Source organism: Capsicum annuum, chromosome 6 (assembly GCF_002878395.1).
Source record: "Capsicum annuum cultivar UCD-10X-F1 chromosome 6, UCD10Xv1.1, whole genome shotgun sequence".
NCBI classification, from domain to species: domain Eukaryota; kingdom Viridiplantae; phylum Streptophyta; class Magnoliopsida; order Solanales; family Solanaceae; genus Capsicum; species Capsicum annuum.
The window spans coordinates 8,558,423-8,574,981 of NC_061116.1; the positions used below are offsets into that span (position 1 = coordinate 8,558,423).

The 16,559-nt window shown below is 34.7% G+C and overlaps 1 protein-coding gene across 1 annotated transcript; it reads right to left on the reverse strand.

The window, feature by feature from the left end:
- Window positions 1–11,287: 11,287 nt before the first annotated feature.
- On the reverse strand, window positions 11,288–15,210 carry LOC107873550 (40S ribosomal protein S26-3). Its single transcript, XM_016720438.2, has 5 exons — window positions 15,025–15,210; window positions 14,195–14,287; window positions 12,210–12,294; window positions 12,007–12,140; window positions 11,288–11,510 (listed from the first exon to the last, which is right to left on the reverse strand). Exons 1-5 carry the CDS (start codon window positions 15,025–15,027, stop codon window positions 11,442–11,444), a joined length of 384 nt encoding a protein of 127 aa, XP_016575924.1. The 5' UTR covers window positions 15,028–15,210; the 3' UTR covers window positions 11,288–11,441.
- Window positions 15,211–16,559: the final 1,349 nt, after the last annotated feature.

Sequence of the window (16,559 nt, forward strand, 5' to 3'; positions counted from 1 at the left end):
AAATAATTATCTCGTTTTGCTTTAGAGAGTACTCAACCCTCACCAAGTGAGCTTGTTGTCTAGTGGTTTAGCATCCACGAAAGTCAAAACAGCTACTTAACATCTCTTCATCTGCAAATAATTCTAGATGTGAAAACACAGAGCCAGGGGGTTGATCTTTGAATAGGAAAAAGAGTGGATCTGCAGGGTCCCAAATGAATTGGCTGAACTCTTACAACACAATTCCAACTACAGAAAGAATAGAAAATGTTGGAGGTTAATCAAGTAACTATAATAAACATACTCCTTCAATTTCAAAATAATTATCTCATTTTGCTTTATAGAGAACTTAACCCTCACCAAATGAGCCGCAAAATTCAAAACAACTAGAAACTCTTGCAACACAATCTCAGCTAAAGAAAGAATAGAAAATGTAGGAGGTTAATCAAGTAATTATAATAATACATACTTCTTCAATTTCAAAATAATTATCTCGTTTTACTTTAGAGAGTAATTAACCCTCACCGAGCTTGTTATCTAGTGGTCTAGCGTACACAAACATCAAAACAACTAGAAACTCTTGCAACACAATCTCAGCTACAAAATAGAAAATATAGGAGGTTAATTTACTCCTTCAATTTCAAATAATTATCTCATTTTGCTTTAAAAAGTAATTAAGCCTCACTAAGTGAGCTTGTTGTCTAGTGGTCTAGCGTACACAAAAGTCAAAATCGAATCAAAAAAGTATATCAAGTCGAACTTCTCATCAATTTAAAAATATGGGTCTATGGCAATTTCATTAATTCATTTTAGTCAAGAAAAGACATTCTTAAACTAGTGGTTTGTTAGTACCTATTAAAAACAGAGGAGAACTATGATATTGATGAGGTTCTAAGAGATAATTTCAATGTTGATTCTTGAATAGATAATATAGATGGTTAGAGGGTATAACAATATATACAGTTCAATTCTCCAAGTGAAATTTAAAAAAGACGGTGTATACACAAATTTTACCCTATCTTGAAAATAGAGATGAAGAAGTTGTTTTCGATATGTGCTAAGTTGTGCGAACTTTCACTTTTGATGCCACACCTGTGTCGGATTTTTCAAAAATACACTAGCTTTGACGAACTCGACATCCATCCGTTGATATTTTAAAAAAATCCAAGCACCATAGATAGCAAATTTTTGAATTGTTGCAATCATTTTACATGTTAAAGAGGAACGTTTTATTGCCAAACTAAGTTATTTAAAATTATAAAGAACATCTTCACAGCTTTCATCCTATGCTCTATTGCTTTTATTTACAGCTTAATATTTACGTGTGTTAGTACCCTTTTTCCTAATCATTGGGTTTTTCAACTGAAAAACCCCATTATCTATTCTCTCTCTTACCCCCCTCAAAAGTAAAAAAAAGTCCATCACACTGCAAAGTACTGGTGATTAAGATGTGTGGTGAGATTTGCCTAATAGTAATAAATAACATTTTCTTGAAATTCATATAGTAGTAGTAATAGTATAGTAATACTATGAAATTATGAACAAAAACAAAAACACCCAATTAGCTTTCTTTTTCTCTTTCTAATTCTCTTTCTACCCATCAAAAATCTATTCTTTTCTTGAAAATTGCAACACCCACATGGAAATATGTAATGAAGAATATTGTCACGGGCTCATTTTTGACTGTGTCAGCGGCACACAATTTTGCCCGTGCGGCGCCCATGGTTCCCCCAACTATGGGGCAGCCTTCCTCATTTCCCAGGTCTTTAGCATGATTCTGTGCCTGTGGGAAGCTAGTCTCAGAGGTTTGCTCCCTTTGGTGCCGCTCTATCAACATGTCGGCTGACATGGCCAACGTATAAGCAACTCTTATAGCGCACCTTTAATCCTTAGATCTCATCCATATGCGCTCCTGGGAATGGCTACGGATATACTCGTCCCTCGCCTGGACCTGGGCATCACTATAGCGTGCACAGTCCCATCTTCAAGCTTGACATCGCCTTGTGCATGTGCACTTGGCCTTTGCTTCGCTCGAGTAGGGCAACCTTTAATCCTTGGCCTTTGTCTCAAGCGTCTTCCTTAGTCATGCCCTCTCATGTCTTATGGCATAGCCAAACATAGCCTACGCAACTTGCATCCAACTTTCATAGCACAGTGTCGCCCCACAACTGCGCGTCTGGGCCAACGGACCCTTGCTCGCTTGGCTGAACCTTGACCAAGCTCAGAAGTTAGCTCACGAGTCTTTTGGGGAGAGTATCTCGATTGCTCTATCGGCTTGGAGGCATCCTTCCATCATTTAGACAGCCCGCGGGGCTTGTCGGTTCATATAGCCAACCTCTAGCCTTGTCGGGGTGCCCAACGCTAGTCCACCCGACCCTGCATTGCCCATAGGGTTCCCGAGCCCTATGAGTACCTTGCGCATTCCTTTGACATGCCAAGGCAAGCCCTTGAGGTTGTCCCTCAAGGCAACACTCTTGGGGTGGCCATATGTCGACACACCCGGGGGAGGCTGGTAGGCTGTCACCATGTATACCCCCCTTATATATGCTTAAAATAAATAATCTCAATGTCTGGCACTAGACATCATTCTGCCCGAGAATCATACTGGGGCTTAGATCATTCATCCGACCTTCAAATTGGGTGTCGTTTGTTCCTACTCTTTTTTCTTGACTTTCTTCACACCTCCATGAAGTTTCACCCCATTCCCATACACATGGAACGAGTTATGGCCTTCGGACCAATCAGAAAATTACGACAATGCCACTGGACTTTGGCCAAGTCAAGCCCCTATCCAAACGAACTCCAAATGACCCCAAATTTGGTAAGCATACATAAGGTACCCTTAATATCAACACTGTAAACCGGAATCCTTAGATTCCACTTGTAGCTCAAAATGGCACGGTGCTGACATCGAACACCGCCTACGATCCTCACCATGCCTCCGCCCCCTTGGGCTCACACCAAGCCCTCTTCAAATCACATTGGCACTCTTAGGACATGTCATGCAATATATATAGATGTTGGTTGCCTCATGTTATGCCCCTTTGCCTCATCTTCGACTTTAGCATATTCCCTCAGCACATGCCGCCTGCATAGCTGACAATGTTGCAGCCTAGTTGGCACGCACAATCCTGACGGGTGACAGGCCCCAAAAATTTAGGGCGTCACAATATAGTATATAGTATTTGACTCTGTCATTCTCTGATTATATATATATTAAAGAAAAGCAAAAAAAAAGTTGGGTATAAAATGTTAGAACAATAATGATAATTGTACAAGAAATTCAAAATAAAACTTGCTTGGCTTAGAGGCACGATAATACGCTTCTTGAAGATAGTTGGAGTCTCTCCCACGAGCAAACGGAAGAACAAGTGACAACTCTATCTTCGGGATTCAACTAAGCCACAAAACAAGTAGCATTCAAGAATGTTGCTCTTCTATTCTTGAATTAGTGATTTCACCATTTGATCAATGTCTCTCTAGTGTTTTCAAGGGGAAAGTAGTTTTGAGTGCTTTTTTTTTTCAAACCAAAGAAAACACTATTTATAGGATGAAAGTTTCATGCATGAGAAGCATATTAATTAAGAAATAGTTAATAGGTTAATGTATGTTTTAAAATAAAAAATGTCATTCTTTCAAGAACCTATAACGTAAAACTTAATGAATAATGAATTTGTCAAATACATTTTCTTTGTAACTCAAAACTTATGAATAATGAATTTATCAACTTCATTTCCTTTGTAACTCAAAACTTTAAGTGATGCATTTGTTTCAAAACTAATTGAAACATAACTCTTAAAAAATCTTTAACCGATGTATTTGTTTCAAAATTTATTGAAACATAAAATCAACAATCCCCCACTTGTTTCAAGAAATTTTATCTTTAAAAAACAAAATTCATTTGAGACATCAATCTAGCAACATGCATCAATAATGGTGTCTTTTGGACTTGAACCATTAGCTAGTGAAGACTTTCTAAATCATTGACTACTTAGTGAACAAATTTTGAACTAAGTAGTTCATTGAATGAAGTAGAAAAATACTCCACGCATACTGCTATGTTCCGGTGAAAATCAAAATCCTTTGACACCTTACGGCCATGTGTCCCGAATCATTTTAGCTAAGTGCTTTAAGATTTTCCTGTAAAAATCTTATTGAAGCGACCTCCACTTCGCACTTAGTGCGGTGAATTCATCAAGAGTAACTTTGCATACTCCGACTAAATAGTCTATGAATTTCATTAAGAGAAATTAATCTCATCCTTATTTACAACAAAGTATCAGTAAATCTATCAAGAGTGTTCCTACACACTCCAACCGAAATTGATGTATAGACTTAATAAGAGAATATAATCTCATTCTTTTCTTTTGTAGGAATACTGTCAAATCTATCAAGAGTGTTATTATTTACTCCAACCGATATCAGTCTTATAGATTTATCAAGATAATAAATCTCAACTTATGCACATCTACTCACTCTCTAGGGAAAAAGAAAATTTTATTGATGTGCTTCACAATTGTAACTTTACTTGTTTTTCCCTTTGAACCTAAGATTACATCATTAGGTAGGGTTACCATAAAGTACAATCAATCTATAACAGGTTTTATTTCCATCCCATTACAAGTTTGTACCATCAATTCCTTGCCTAACCCTTTAGACAAAGGATCTGCTAAATTGAGTTTGGACTTCACATATTGAAGTGATATTATGCCATCCTCCAATAATATTCACACATGATTGTGTTTGAGGCGAACTTGTCTTGACTTCCCATTGAAACAATCACTTGAAGCCCGAAATATAGCAGCTTTATTATCACAATATATAGTCAAAGGTGGTATTAGCTTACCCTATAATGGAATATCTATTAGTATACTCCGCAGCCAATCAGCTTCTTCTCCAGCAGAAGACATAGCGATAAATTCTGACTCCATGGTTGAGTAAGTAATACATGTCTGCTTCTTTGATCTCCAAGATATTGCTGCTCCAGCCAAAGTGAAAATCCAAACAGTAATAGATTTAGAGTCATTCAGATCAGAATTCCAAGTAGCATCACTGTAGCCTTCAAAAACTGCTGGAAAGGTAGAATAATGCAGGCCAACATTAATTGTACCCTTCAGATACCTTAAAATATGAATTAAGGCATTCCAATGCTCAACTCCAGGGCTACCAGTAAACTTGCTCAAAGTTCATACTGCATAAGCAATATTTGGCCTGGTACAATGCCAGCATACATAAGACTCCCAACAATCTGAGAATATGTCAATTGATCAAGAATATCACCAGAGTTTCGTACTAGCTTGATGCTAGGATCAAATGGTGTAGGAGCAGGCTTGTCGTCAAAATGACCAAACTTCTTTAGAACCTTCTCAATATAGCTTGATTGAGTAAGAGTCAAATCACTTGCCGATCTTACAATTTTGATGTCTAAAATTACATCAACTTCTCCAAGATCTTTCATTTCAAACTGAAAAGCAAGAAAATATTTTGTTTCTTTGACTCTTTCGATATCAGTTCCAAAGATCAACATGTCATCTACATAAAGACATATTATAACACCAAAATTTTCTTGAAATTTACTAAATATGCAGATATCTCCACCATTGATTAAGTAGCCATTATAAATCATAACTTTTTAAAATTTATCATGCCATTATTTTGGAGCTTGCTTTAATCCATAAAGAGATTTAAGATGTTTACAAACTTTACGTTCTTGACCAGGATTGACAAATCCTTTTGGTTGTTTTATGTAGACTTCTTCATCTAGATCTCCATTCAAGAATGCAGTTTTCACATCCATCTGATGAATCACAAGACCATGAATTGCTGCTAGAGCAATCAAGAGACGAATAGAGGTCATCCGAGCTACAGGTGCAAAAGTATCAAAATAATCAATATCTTTCAATTGAGTAAAGTCTTTAGCTACCAAACGGGCTTTGTACTTATCTAAAGTACCATCGGATTTCATTTTTTTCCTAAAAATCCATCGTCAACCAATTGGTTTACATTCAGGAGGAAGATCTGACAATATCCATGTATTATTAGATAATATAGAATGCATTTCATCATCAATGGCTTCACTCCAAAATGGAGCATCATGTGAAGACATAGCTTCAGCATAACTTTCAGGATCCTTTTCAACCAAATAAGCTTGAAAATTAGGTCCAAAGTCTTTTGATTTGGCTGATCTTGAACTACATCTTGGTTGACTTTCTTCCAATGGCTCAACTATTTTCCTTTTAAGAGAAGGAATAGAAGAACTTGAATCTTGTTCAAAAAATCTTTTTTCTTGGGATATATATGCTCAAAAAAGTTAGCATGTAAAGATTCAATAATTGTGTGAGGACTTGGGGTCTCAAAATTTAAAAAACTATAAGCCTTACTGGTTTGTGAATAACCAATAAACACACAATCTACTCCTCTATAGCCAATCTTGGTTAAATGTTGATTTGGTAATCGAACATGAGCCAAACAACCCCATACTTTAAAATAATTTATATTTGATTTTCGATTATTCCAAAGTTCATATGGAGATGCATCATGATTCTTGAAAGTAATTCTATTCAAAATATGACATGCTGAAAGTAAGGCTTCAGTCCACAAATTTTCAGATATACCAGATCCATAAAGCATAGAATTAACCATTTCTATGAAAGTCCTATTTTTTCTTTTTGCTACACCATTTTGTTGTGGTGTATAGGACATGGTCAATTATTTTTCAATGTCTTCTCTCTCACAAAAATCAATAAAATCTGACGTTAAGTACTCTCTACCTTTATCAGACCTAATTGACTTAATTTTCACACTCAATTTATTTCAACTTCTGCTTTATATGTTTTGAAAGTCTCAAATGTTTCATCTTTTGTTTTCAATGGAAAGACATAAGTATATCTTGAGTAGTCATCAACAAAAGTGATAAAATACCTCTTTCCATGGCGTGACAAATAATTCATCTCAAAAATATCAGTATGGATTAATTGCAAAAGTGTGAAAGTCCTTTCAACTGTCTTAAAGGGCTTCTTAGTAATCTTGCATTTACTACAAGTAAGACACTTAGTAGTATGATTCTTTCCACAATTTTTGATTAATCCATTATTCACCATAAGTTGAATGGATCTAAAATTCACATGTCCCAGACGTTCATGCCATAAGTCCAGAGACTCCACAAGATAAGCAAAAATATTTTCATTTTCAATATTGAGTTTAAACATTCCATTTGCAACATAACTTTTTCCAATAAACATGCCATTTTTAGATAAAATAAATTTATCTGCCTCAAAAACCATTTTAAAACCATGCTTCGAAAGAAGCTTACCTGACACCAAATTCTTTCGAATATCAGGAACATGCAATATGTCCATCAATGTAACAATCTTTCCAAAAGTAAACTTCAGTTCAACAGTTCCTTTTCTCACAACTTTAGTAGAGGAGGAATTTCCCATATATACAGTTTTACCATCCCCCACTAATTCATAAGTCTTGAAAGAATTTTGGTTACCTGATATGTGACGAGTTGCGTCAGTATCTATCCACCATTCCACTTGATCTTCCGCTACAAATACTTTTGTGACCATTGCCACAAGATCATCTTTTTTATTTTTATTTGCTTTTTCTTTCTTCTTTTCGGCTTTGAGAATTCTACAATCACGCGCATAGTGACCAACTTTGTGACAATAATAGCATTCACCAGATTTAAAATTGGCACCATTACGCTTGAAATTTGTAGTCTTCTTTGCCTTTGAAAAATTCTTATTTTCAAGTTCCTTCTTGTTTGATTTTTCTTCAACCATATGAGCTTTCATGACAGGTTCCTTCAAACTATTATTATCGCGTCATCGTGTCTCTTGTTCAATTTGCAAGTGTTGCAACAATTGTTCAAGAGTCAAATCTTCCTTTTTGTGTAAGAGTTTGTTTCGGTACTCTTTTCAAGATGGAGGAAGTTTTGATACAATAGCACCAACATGAAAGTTTTCATCAAGAGCAATTCCAGATATAGCAATTTTATTAGCTATAAGTTGACATTCTTGTACTTGTTCAGTGATTGACTTGTCATAAACCATTTTGAATTTCCTATAATTTGAAACGAGAAATTTCTTAGAACTCACCTCTTCGGCTAAATAAATAGCTTGAAGAGTGCCCCATATCTCTTTAGCATATTTGCATTTAACATAATATTGATCATAATATTTGCAAGACATTCCTTCAAGAATATAATTCTTGCACAAATAATCATCATATTGTCATTTGGCAATTTGTTTTTTAATCAAAGTAGCCTCGTCAGATGCTACCTCAGAACCAGGAGCATTAGGGCAAGGTTCTTCAAGAACATATGCCAACTTTAATCGTTTTAAAAAAAATTTCTCTTTCCACGCCATCTAGAAAAGTCTTTGCCATCAAATATTTTAAAATTAAGATTAGGCAAAGATGGGATACTAGTTGATATTGATGCAGAAGTCATAGAGACAACTATCTTCAAATTGTTAGAACAATAATGATAATTGTACAAGAAATTCAAAATAAAACTTGCTTGGCTTAGAGGTACGATAATACGCTTCTTGAAGATAGTTGGAGTCTCTCACACGAGCAAACGGAAGAACAATTGACAACTCTATCTTCGGGATTCAACTAAGCCACAAAACAAGTAGCATTCAAGAATGTTGCTCTTCTATTCTTGAATTGGTGATTTCACCATTTGATCAATGTCTCTCTAGTGTTTTCAAGGGGAAAGTAGTTTTGAGTGTTTTTTTTTTTCAAACCAAAGAAAACACTATTTATAGGATGAAAGTTTCATGCATGAGAAGCATATTAATTAAATAATAGTTAATAGGCTCATGTATGTTTTAAAACAAAAAATGTCATTCTTTCAAGAACCTATAATATAACGTAAAAATGAATAATGAATTTGTCAAATACATTTTCTTTGTAACTCAAAACTTATGAATAATGAATTTATCAAATTCATTTCCTTTGTAACTCAAAACTTTAAGTGATGCATTTGTTTCCAAACTAATTGAAACATAACTCTTAAAAAATCTTTAACCGATGTATTTGTTTCAAAATTTATTGAAACATAAAATCAACATAAAATTCTTGGTGGGTATAAATATTTGATTCACAAATGAGTTTGTGCTTTTGTTGTCAAATCCTTCAAAAATGACACCAGTGCAGCAACAATTTTTTTGAAGAGTCTGAACAACTTAGCAATTCAGTAATATATATTAAATAGGGGGGCGTATTATATTCTAAACATACGAATGTATAATTCTTGTGTTATATTCGAAACATAATTCTCTCTCAATTTCTCTCTCAATTGCCTATACTTTCAACTTTCAAGACAAGCACTGTGAACACACAATTGCAGAGGTGACAGAGAGCAGCAGGCAAGTTTCAACTCCAAGGAAACTGACAGAGGAAGACTTGTAGCAAGTCACGGGCCTATGTGATTGTCAAAAATAGGGTGTAACATATAACAACAACTAACATATCCAGTAAAATCCTACAAGTGAGATCTGAAGAGGGTAACACAGACCTTAACACTACCTCGGGAAGGTAGAGAGGCTGTTTCCGAAAGACCCTTAGCTTAACTGTAGCAAATTCAGGTGGTACAAAATTCCACAAGTGAAGTCTGGGAGGGCAAAGCGTACACAAACCTTAACACTACCCTCGGGGAGGTAGAGAAAGGTAGAGAGGTTTCCGAAAGACCCTTGGCTCGAGTATAGCTATCCAGGTGGTACAAAAAAGAGGAACACATTGAAGATAATATAGCAGCACAAGAATCTACCAGGGTGTAACATATAGAATATTTATATGTTTGAGAATCTACCACAATACTACTCTATACAAATTTTAGACCAAGCACTGAAATATAAATAGGACAATAGTTGTATCAAATACACCAATATGAAAAGGAAAAAGAATGAAAAAGGTATGAGGTATAAAAAACTCAAGAATGTCTAAAGAAAATCAAGGTGCTAAGTCTAATCCTATCCTATAATGTTGTTGACTTATGGGGTTCATTTGTCTATTATTAGGGTCTGTATTTCTCCCTGAATGTTTTTTTACTGATAGATGAATATCGATCATACATGAATATCGAATAAAGTTCTTCATTTCCTATCAATTTCTTTTCAAGTCATATGATCTTAGCCTTCACAAACCTCAAACGGAGAGGCTTAGAGGTAACCGGTATGCCCGCATACATAAAAGTAACATCTTCCTTATCTTTACACTTTATTGATGTGTTCTTAGCCAGGTTGCCATTAATGTCAGGATTTTGGCCTAATTAAAATAGAAGTGTTTCACTATAAAGCATCTTTGGAAAGTTTTAGTTTCATCTTCCAGCCCCCCACCTCTTTGTTGTTCAAATTTTGTTGGTTAATGCAGGCCGGTTTCCTTTTTGCACACTCCAATCTTTGAGGTATTTGGAGCATTTCATATGTTGAAGATATAATTGTGTATTATAAAATAGCTTGAGTTTTCAAAGAGCTAGTCACACACATATATAGATTCTTGTGGTCCAGCCCTTCCCCACACTATGAGCATAGCAGAAGCTTTAGCAGGCAGCCCCTTTTTCTTTTAGCATTCCTGGTTGCTAGGAGGTGATTGTAGCAAATACTTGTTACCTCAACCAACAGACACTTTGCAACTCTCTGCTAATTAAGCTTTAAGCAAATAATAAAAAGGTCACCACCATGGTGTTTTGTTGACCTTTGAACCACTATCCACCTATGTTGCTCAAACTCTCCAAAAATGTTGCTTCACCGTATCTGAACCTCCATCAAAGTACTCCTTGGGAGTAACCAACACACCCTTTGATATTTTTAAAGAGTCCGAGCAACACAGCTATTGCATTCCTCATTCACCACTATCTAATGATCTTAGCCTTCATATATCTCATCTAGTGCATTCCTGATTCATATTAACATGTGAAAATTTGAAAGTTAATCTATGGCCTACAACTTGGTTAAACAAACAAGTCGGCATCCACCCAAGACAAATTAAGGTACTTGCTACCTCCACCAACACGGATTCTGTGCAACTCTCCAAGCATTTTGTTACTTCTGATGGGGTTTGAACCACTCTCGACAAGGCCTTTCCCACCTCGTTGACTGTATTCAAACTGAGTGCAACACTTTCTTTACGGCTACTATATAAAGACCAATACAGGATCAAGACAAATCCCAATGCTAGCGTAGAAGAAGGTTACAAGAAATTTATCATCCATCAATTTGAATCTGGAAACTGAAATAACTAAGAACAGCATATCGGCAGATGTGATGTCAGGGTATCAAAAAACACAAGTTAAAAGCCCTTCAATCAGAAATTTTAAATCTCAGTTTTCCATTCAAATTCAATTCCATAACATGGTAATAGGTCCCATAGTCTAAATGAAAACAGTACACTGTCAAAACCACATGTAAAACACGCCATACTATCAGATTAATCAAAACCTGAAGCCTAACAACTTAAGTGCGAGCTGCAGCAGGGGGTCCTCCAGCGGGGCGTGGAGCTTGTCCTGCCTTTGGGAGATCATCCTGGAACACCACAGAAAAGACAAACTCCAAGTGAGCAAAAAAATATCATAGAATAGCAAAGTCCACGAAGAACCCTCATTATTATCTAAACAAATAGTAAACAGTACAGATGGCTGATATTTAAGTGAGCCTGAATGACTGCAACTGCGTTGATATCCCTCCTGGTATTAATAGGCTATAGCAGGCAAATATATTTCTTGCTACGTTACTCGGACTCTTCAAAAATGCCTCCACGTGCGCGTTAAATCCTCCAAAATAGTGCATTTTAAAGGATACGACACAGATGCAACATTTTGGAGAGTCCGAGTAGCATAAATCTTCTATATATAGGTGGAATACCAAAATGAGATAACAGATCAACAAAATGAAAAATCGGCAAACAGCAAGTATAATTAAGTTCCGTTTCACAAGCACAAAGCTCAATTCCCCACCAAAATCCACATCTCAAGGAAACTTTAGTCAAAGCTAAGAAGATAATACGGGGAGGATAGAATACCCTTGGGCGCCTGAAACGCTGTGGAGGCTCACGAACTCTCCTATCAGTACGGGAACGGACTCTAACCACCTTGGAGTGAATTGCACACGAAACACAGTACTGCATCTTCAAGTAGAGCTTAGGAAGAGTGTACACTGCATAGAGAACATATTCGTTTATTTCAAGCTAGCAAACTATTGTTCAATACATGCTAAAAACCTCACATTCAAAAGCACAAGCTTCCTGAACATCACGCACAGCAGCTTGCTCAACAATGTTCCTCACAAGGAACCTCTTGATGGCTTTATCCTGAAAATCAGTTAGGATTAATAACATCAGCAAATTCGAAAATAATAGCAGAAAATGGTCTTGAATTATTAATATTATAGTGATAATTATGGGGCAATACAAACTTCAAATGCTGAAGGGGTTTAGGAGACACTAGTCACAGGATACTCCTCAAAATTGGTCTAACAGTACACAATGTAGCACAGCCGGCATTTAACAGATGGTAGAAGGAAATATATGTGAACATTAACCAAACAGCATCAAACTTTCTTGTACCGAATAAGTATTTGTAATGAACATGATACTCTAGGAAGTCATTCAGTTCAGGGGATTAGGATTTGGGATAAAATTTATCTGATGTTTGGTTGGAGGCATTAGCTAAAACCGGCATATATTAATACTAATATCTTAGTATACTTATCCCAAGCACACGATTATGACCCTGGCATATCCTGCATTTGAAAACAAAACAACTCCAACAGCTTAATTTGATCCCTAATCTGCGCCTTTTAATCTAACCCCAACTTCCTTCCTGAACAATGAAAGCGGCATTTGCAGATGCTTTCACAAGTATCCATCTTTTCATATATTTCAGCTTAGTCTACGAAGTGCAAGTCCAAACAGGACCTACTAATCACCTCTTGAGCAAAAAATTTATTTAAGAAACACCACCAATCAGAGCATCAAGGTGCCCTAAACTAGAAATCACTAGCCTCTGTAGAGGACACACCAAGAAGGCAACAACAACAACAACAAAATAACCGGTGTAAACCCACAAGTGGGTCCTGAAAAGTGCATACAGACCTTGATCCTATCTTGTGTAGATAGAGAGGTTGTTTCCGATAGACCCTCAACTCAAGCAAAGCATCTCAAAGCAATTGGAAAAGGAGAGTATGGAGATGAAAGCAGTACATAGCAATACAGAAGAGAGCAACAACAACAAGACTAGTGCAATAAGCCGATTACCAACAACAACAACATACACAGTATATTCCCACCATGTGGGGTCTGGGGAGTGTAAGTGTACGCAATCCATACCACTACCTCAGAGATGAGATAGAGAGGTTTCAGATAAACTGCCAGCTCAAGATAAAACAATCTAGAAAAGGAGTAGTAAAAGGACAAGATACATTACCACACCCAATAATACCATAAAGAAGACTCACCAAGTAATAAAACAAACGATACAACACTCTGCCATAAAGAAGACTCACCAAGTAATACAACAAACGATGCAAAATTATGAAATAATACTAGTACTATAGCTACTAACACAGATAACAAAGTCATCCTACCTACTCGCACTGACACACTCGTCCCTACTATCCTTCTACCCTAATCCACCTCCTTCAGACCTTCCTATCTAGGGTTATATCCTCGGTAAGTTGAAACTGCTCCATGTCATGTCTAAGCCGACACCAATACTTCCACACAAAGTCCTCCTACCTAGTGTTACTAACACTGACGCACTCGTCACTACTATCCTTCTACCATAATCCGCCTCCTCCACACCTTCCTATCTAGGGTTATGTCCTCGTTAAGCTGAAGCTATTCCATGTCATGTCTAAGCCGATAACCAACACTTCCACACAAATTATACCAGCAAAAGACAAACAAGAAACTACGAGAATAGTGCTAATACAACTTCTACATTAGACTAACCATGCATATGTCCCTTTCTTTTAATTACCATTCACATATGAACGGATCTATAGTCACACTGCACCAGATGAACACAATATATACTACTCAAAACAATAATCATTTAATTTCAATGTTAAATTATATACTCCATAAAAATTCCACAATATTACCACAAAAAGGAATAATACACAATTGATTATCATCTACCATAAACTTAACTCCTGGATCCTCAATATTCACAAAAAATACTCAATACATAGAAAATTGGAAAAAAGACCTTAGGGCAGCATTTTCCGCAATTAGAGCAACGAATGAACTTGGTATGTCCACGTCCATGCTTGTTACGACCTCCATTCCTTCGCTTGAAAGTCTGCAACAAAAAAATTTTTAAAAAAATAGATATTATGATCAGTTAATTGCTATGAGAAAATTGAAACTGCAGAAGAAGGAAAGTGAAAAACAAAAAAAATATTTTAAAAAAAAAAAAAAGCAAAAACCGGAGATTATAATCAGTTAATTGCTACGAGAAAATCGAAAATGCAGAATGAGGAAAGTAAAACAACAAAAAATATTTTAAAAAACAGCAAAAAAATAGAAATTATAATCAGACAAGAAAATTGAAAATGCAGAAGGGAAGTGAAAAAACTATTAAAAATTTTTTTAAAAAAAAATCAAAAAATATAGATTATAATCACACGAGAAAATTGAAAATGCAGAAGGAAAGTGAAAAAAAATATTTTAAGAAAACAGCAAAACATAGAGATTATAATCAGTTAACTGCTACAAGAAAATTGAAAATGCAGAACTAGGAAAGCGAAAAGCAAAAGAGAAAAAAAAATAGCAAAAAATAGAGATTATAATCAGTTAACTGCTACGAGAAAATTGAAAATGCAGAAGTAAGGTGAAACAAAAAAAAATAAAAAAATATTTTTAAAAATCAGAAAAAAAAAATAGAGATTATAATCAGTTATTTACTACGAGAAAATGCAGAATGAAAGTGAAAAAAAAAAATATTTAAGAAACAACAAAAAATTAGAGATTATAATCAGTTAATTGCTGCGAGAAAATTGAAAATGCATAAGAAGGAAAGTGAAGATTTTCTCTCACCATTTTTCGTTCTGGATGAGCTTGTTGAACAAACTGTGCGGCTCTATGAGAAGCTTAGGGTTTTTTTCACAGTGAAATGAGAAGGGGTAATGTTAATAACGATAGATGTTTTATATTGGGCTTTCATTTATATGGGCTTTCATTTATATGGGCTTTGTTGAAAGCCCAAAATAAAAGTGGCTCATTGGGTATTGAACAATAGGCCAGAGTTATAACATTATTAAGCGGCTGGGTCATAAAATCAAAAGCACCTCTTAAAAGGGTCATATTTGTCAGACATTTTAAGGTCATTTCTAAACTTAACCCAATCTGCACGGTATACAATATACTTAGGGGTCGTTTGGTAGCACGTATTAGGAGAAATAGTTCATGTATTAAGTGTGATATAAATTAATACTATATTTGGTAGGATTTTTGATCAATGTATCAATGTATTATTAATACCATGTATTAGTTATACACCCTACATGGTACTATAGGGTATATTACTAATACATCAGGTGATATTAATAATACATGAGTTTTAATACCATGAGATTAGTATATGTAAAAACAAAAATATCCCTCAAATTCTTTTAATTATTTTTTTATTTTATTTTTTATATTTGTACTAATAAATTTATTCAAATAAATTAGTTTACAAATTTTATTATTATTTACAAAAATGTCCTCAAATTTCTTTAATTTTTTTCTAAATCTTTTTCAATTTATTCAATATGATTTACTTCTTTTCAATTTATCAAAATAATAATATCCCTCCAAATAATTTTAGTTATAAAAAAAAACTACTCCATTAACTTGAAAAATATTTATTGATCAAAATTCAAAAACAAATTGCATATAAACTTTAATTTTGTAAATAGGTTATTCAGGAATAAAAATATTTATTCTACTTAGTTTTAACACTCTATAGAATACAATTTTATGTTAATAATGATTTTATTGTCTCATCCAAGAATTACACGTATCTCCTTCCAACTTAAAAGTGCCACAAAGTGGGAACAACACGCAAATGATGAACAAATAAAGAAAAAAAAATAAAAATTTGTAAGTGAATGATTAAATCTAAAATTCTAAAGTAAATAATTAGTTATATTGTTAACTTTTTTTATTTTTAAAAAAGAATAATACCCTTTTGCAAAGAAAACACACAAAGTTATAATATGTTGAGGACATTTTGTAAACAAAACAATATTTTTTTTAAAATATAACAATACATATTGTTTTTAATACATTAAACCAAACACTGCATAAAAAATAAATCCAGTATTACTAATTCCTGCACTACTAATCTCAGTATTACTAATACAACCTATTCAGTATTATCTTATACACTCTACCAAACGAACTCTTAGTGTAAATGTGTAATTAAATAACGGGCTATAAATGGGATTTGGGGAGGGTGATGTACGCAAACCTTATTTTGAAGTGATAAAATTAGCTCATAAAATCATGATCCATCTAAATATTTTGAAGTATTTTCTTAACAGAGTCCTATTTTAGGAGGATTTTTCTATCTTATTTTAAGAGTATTT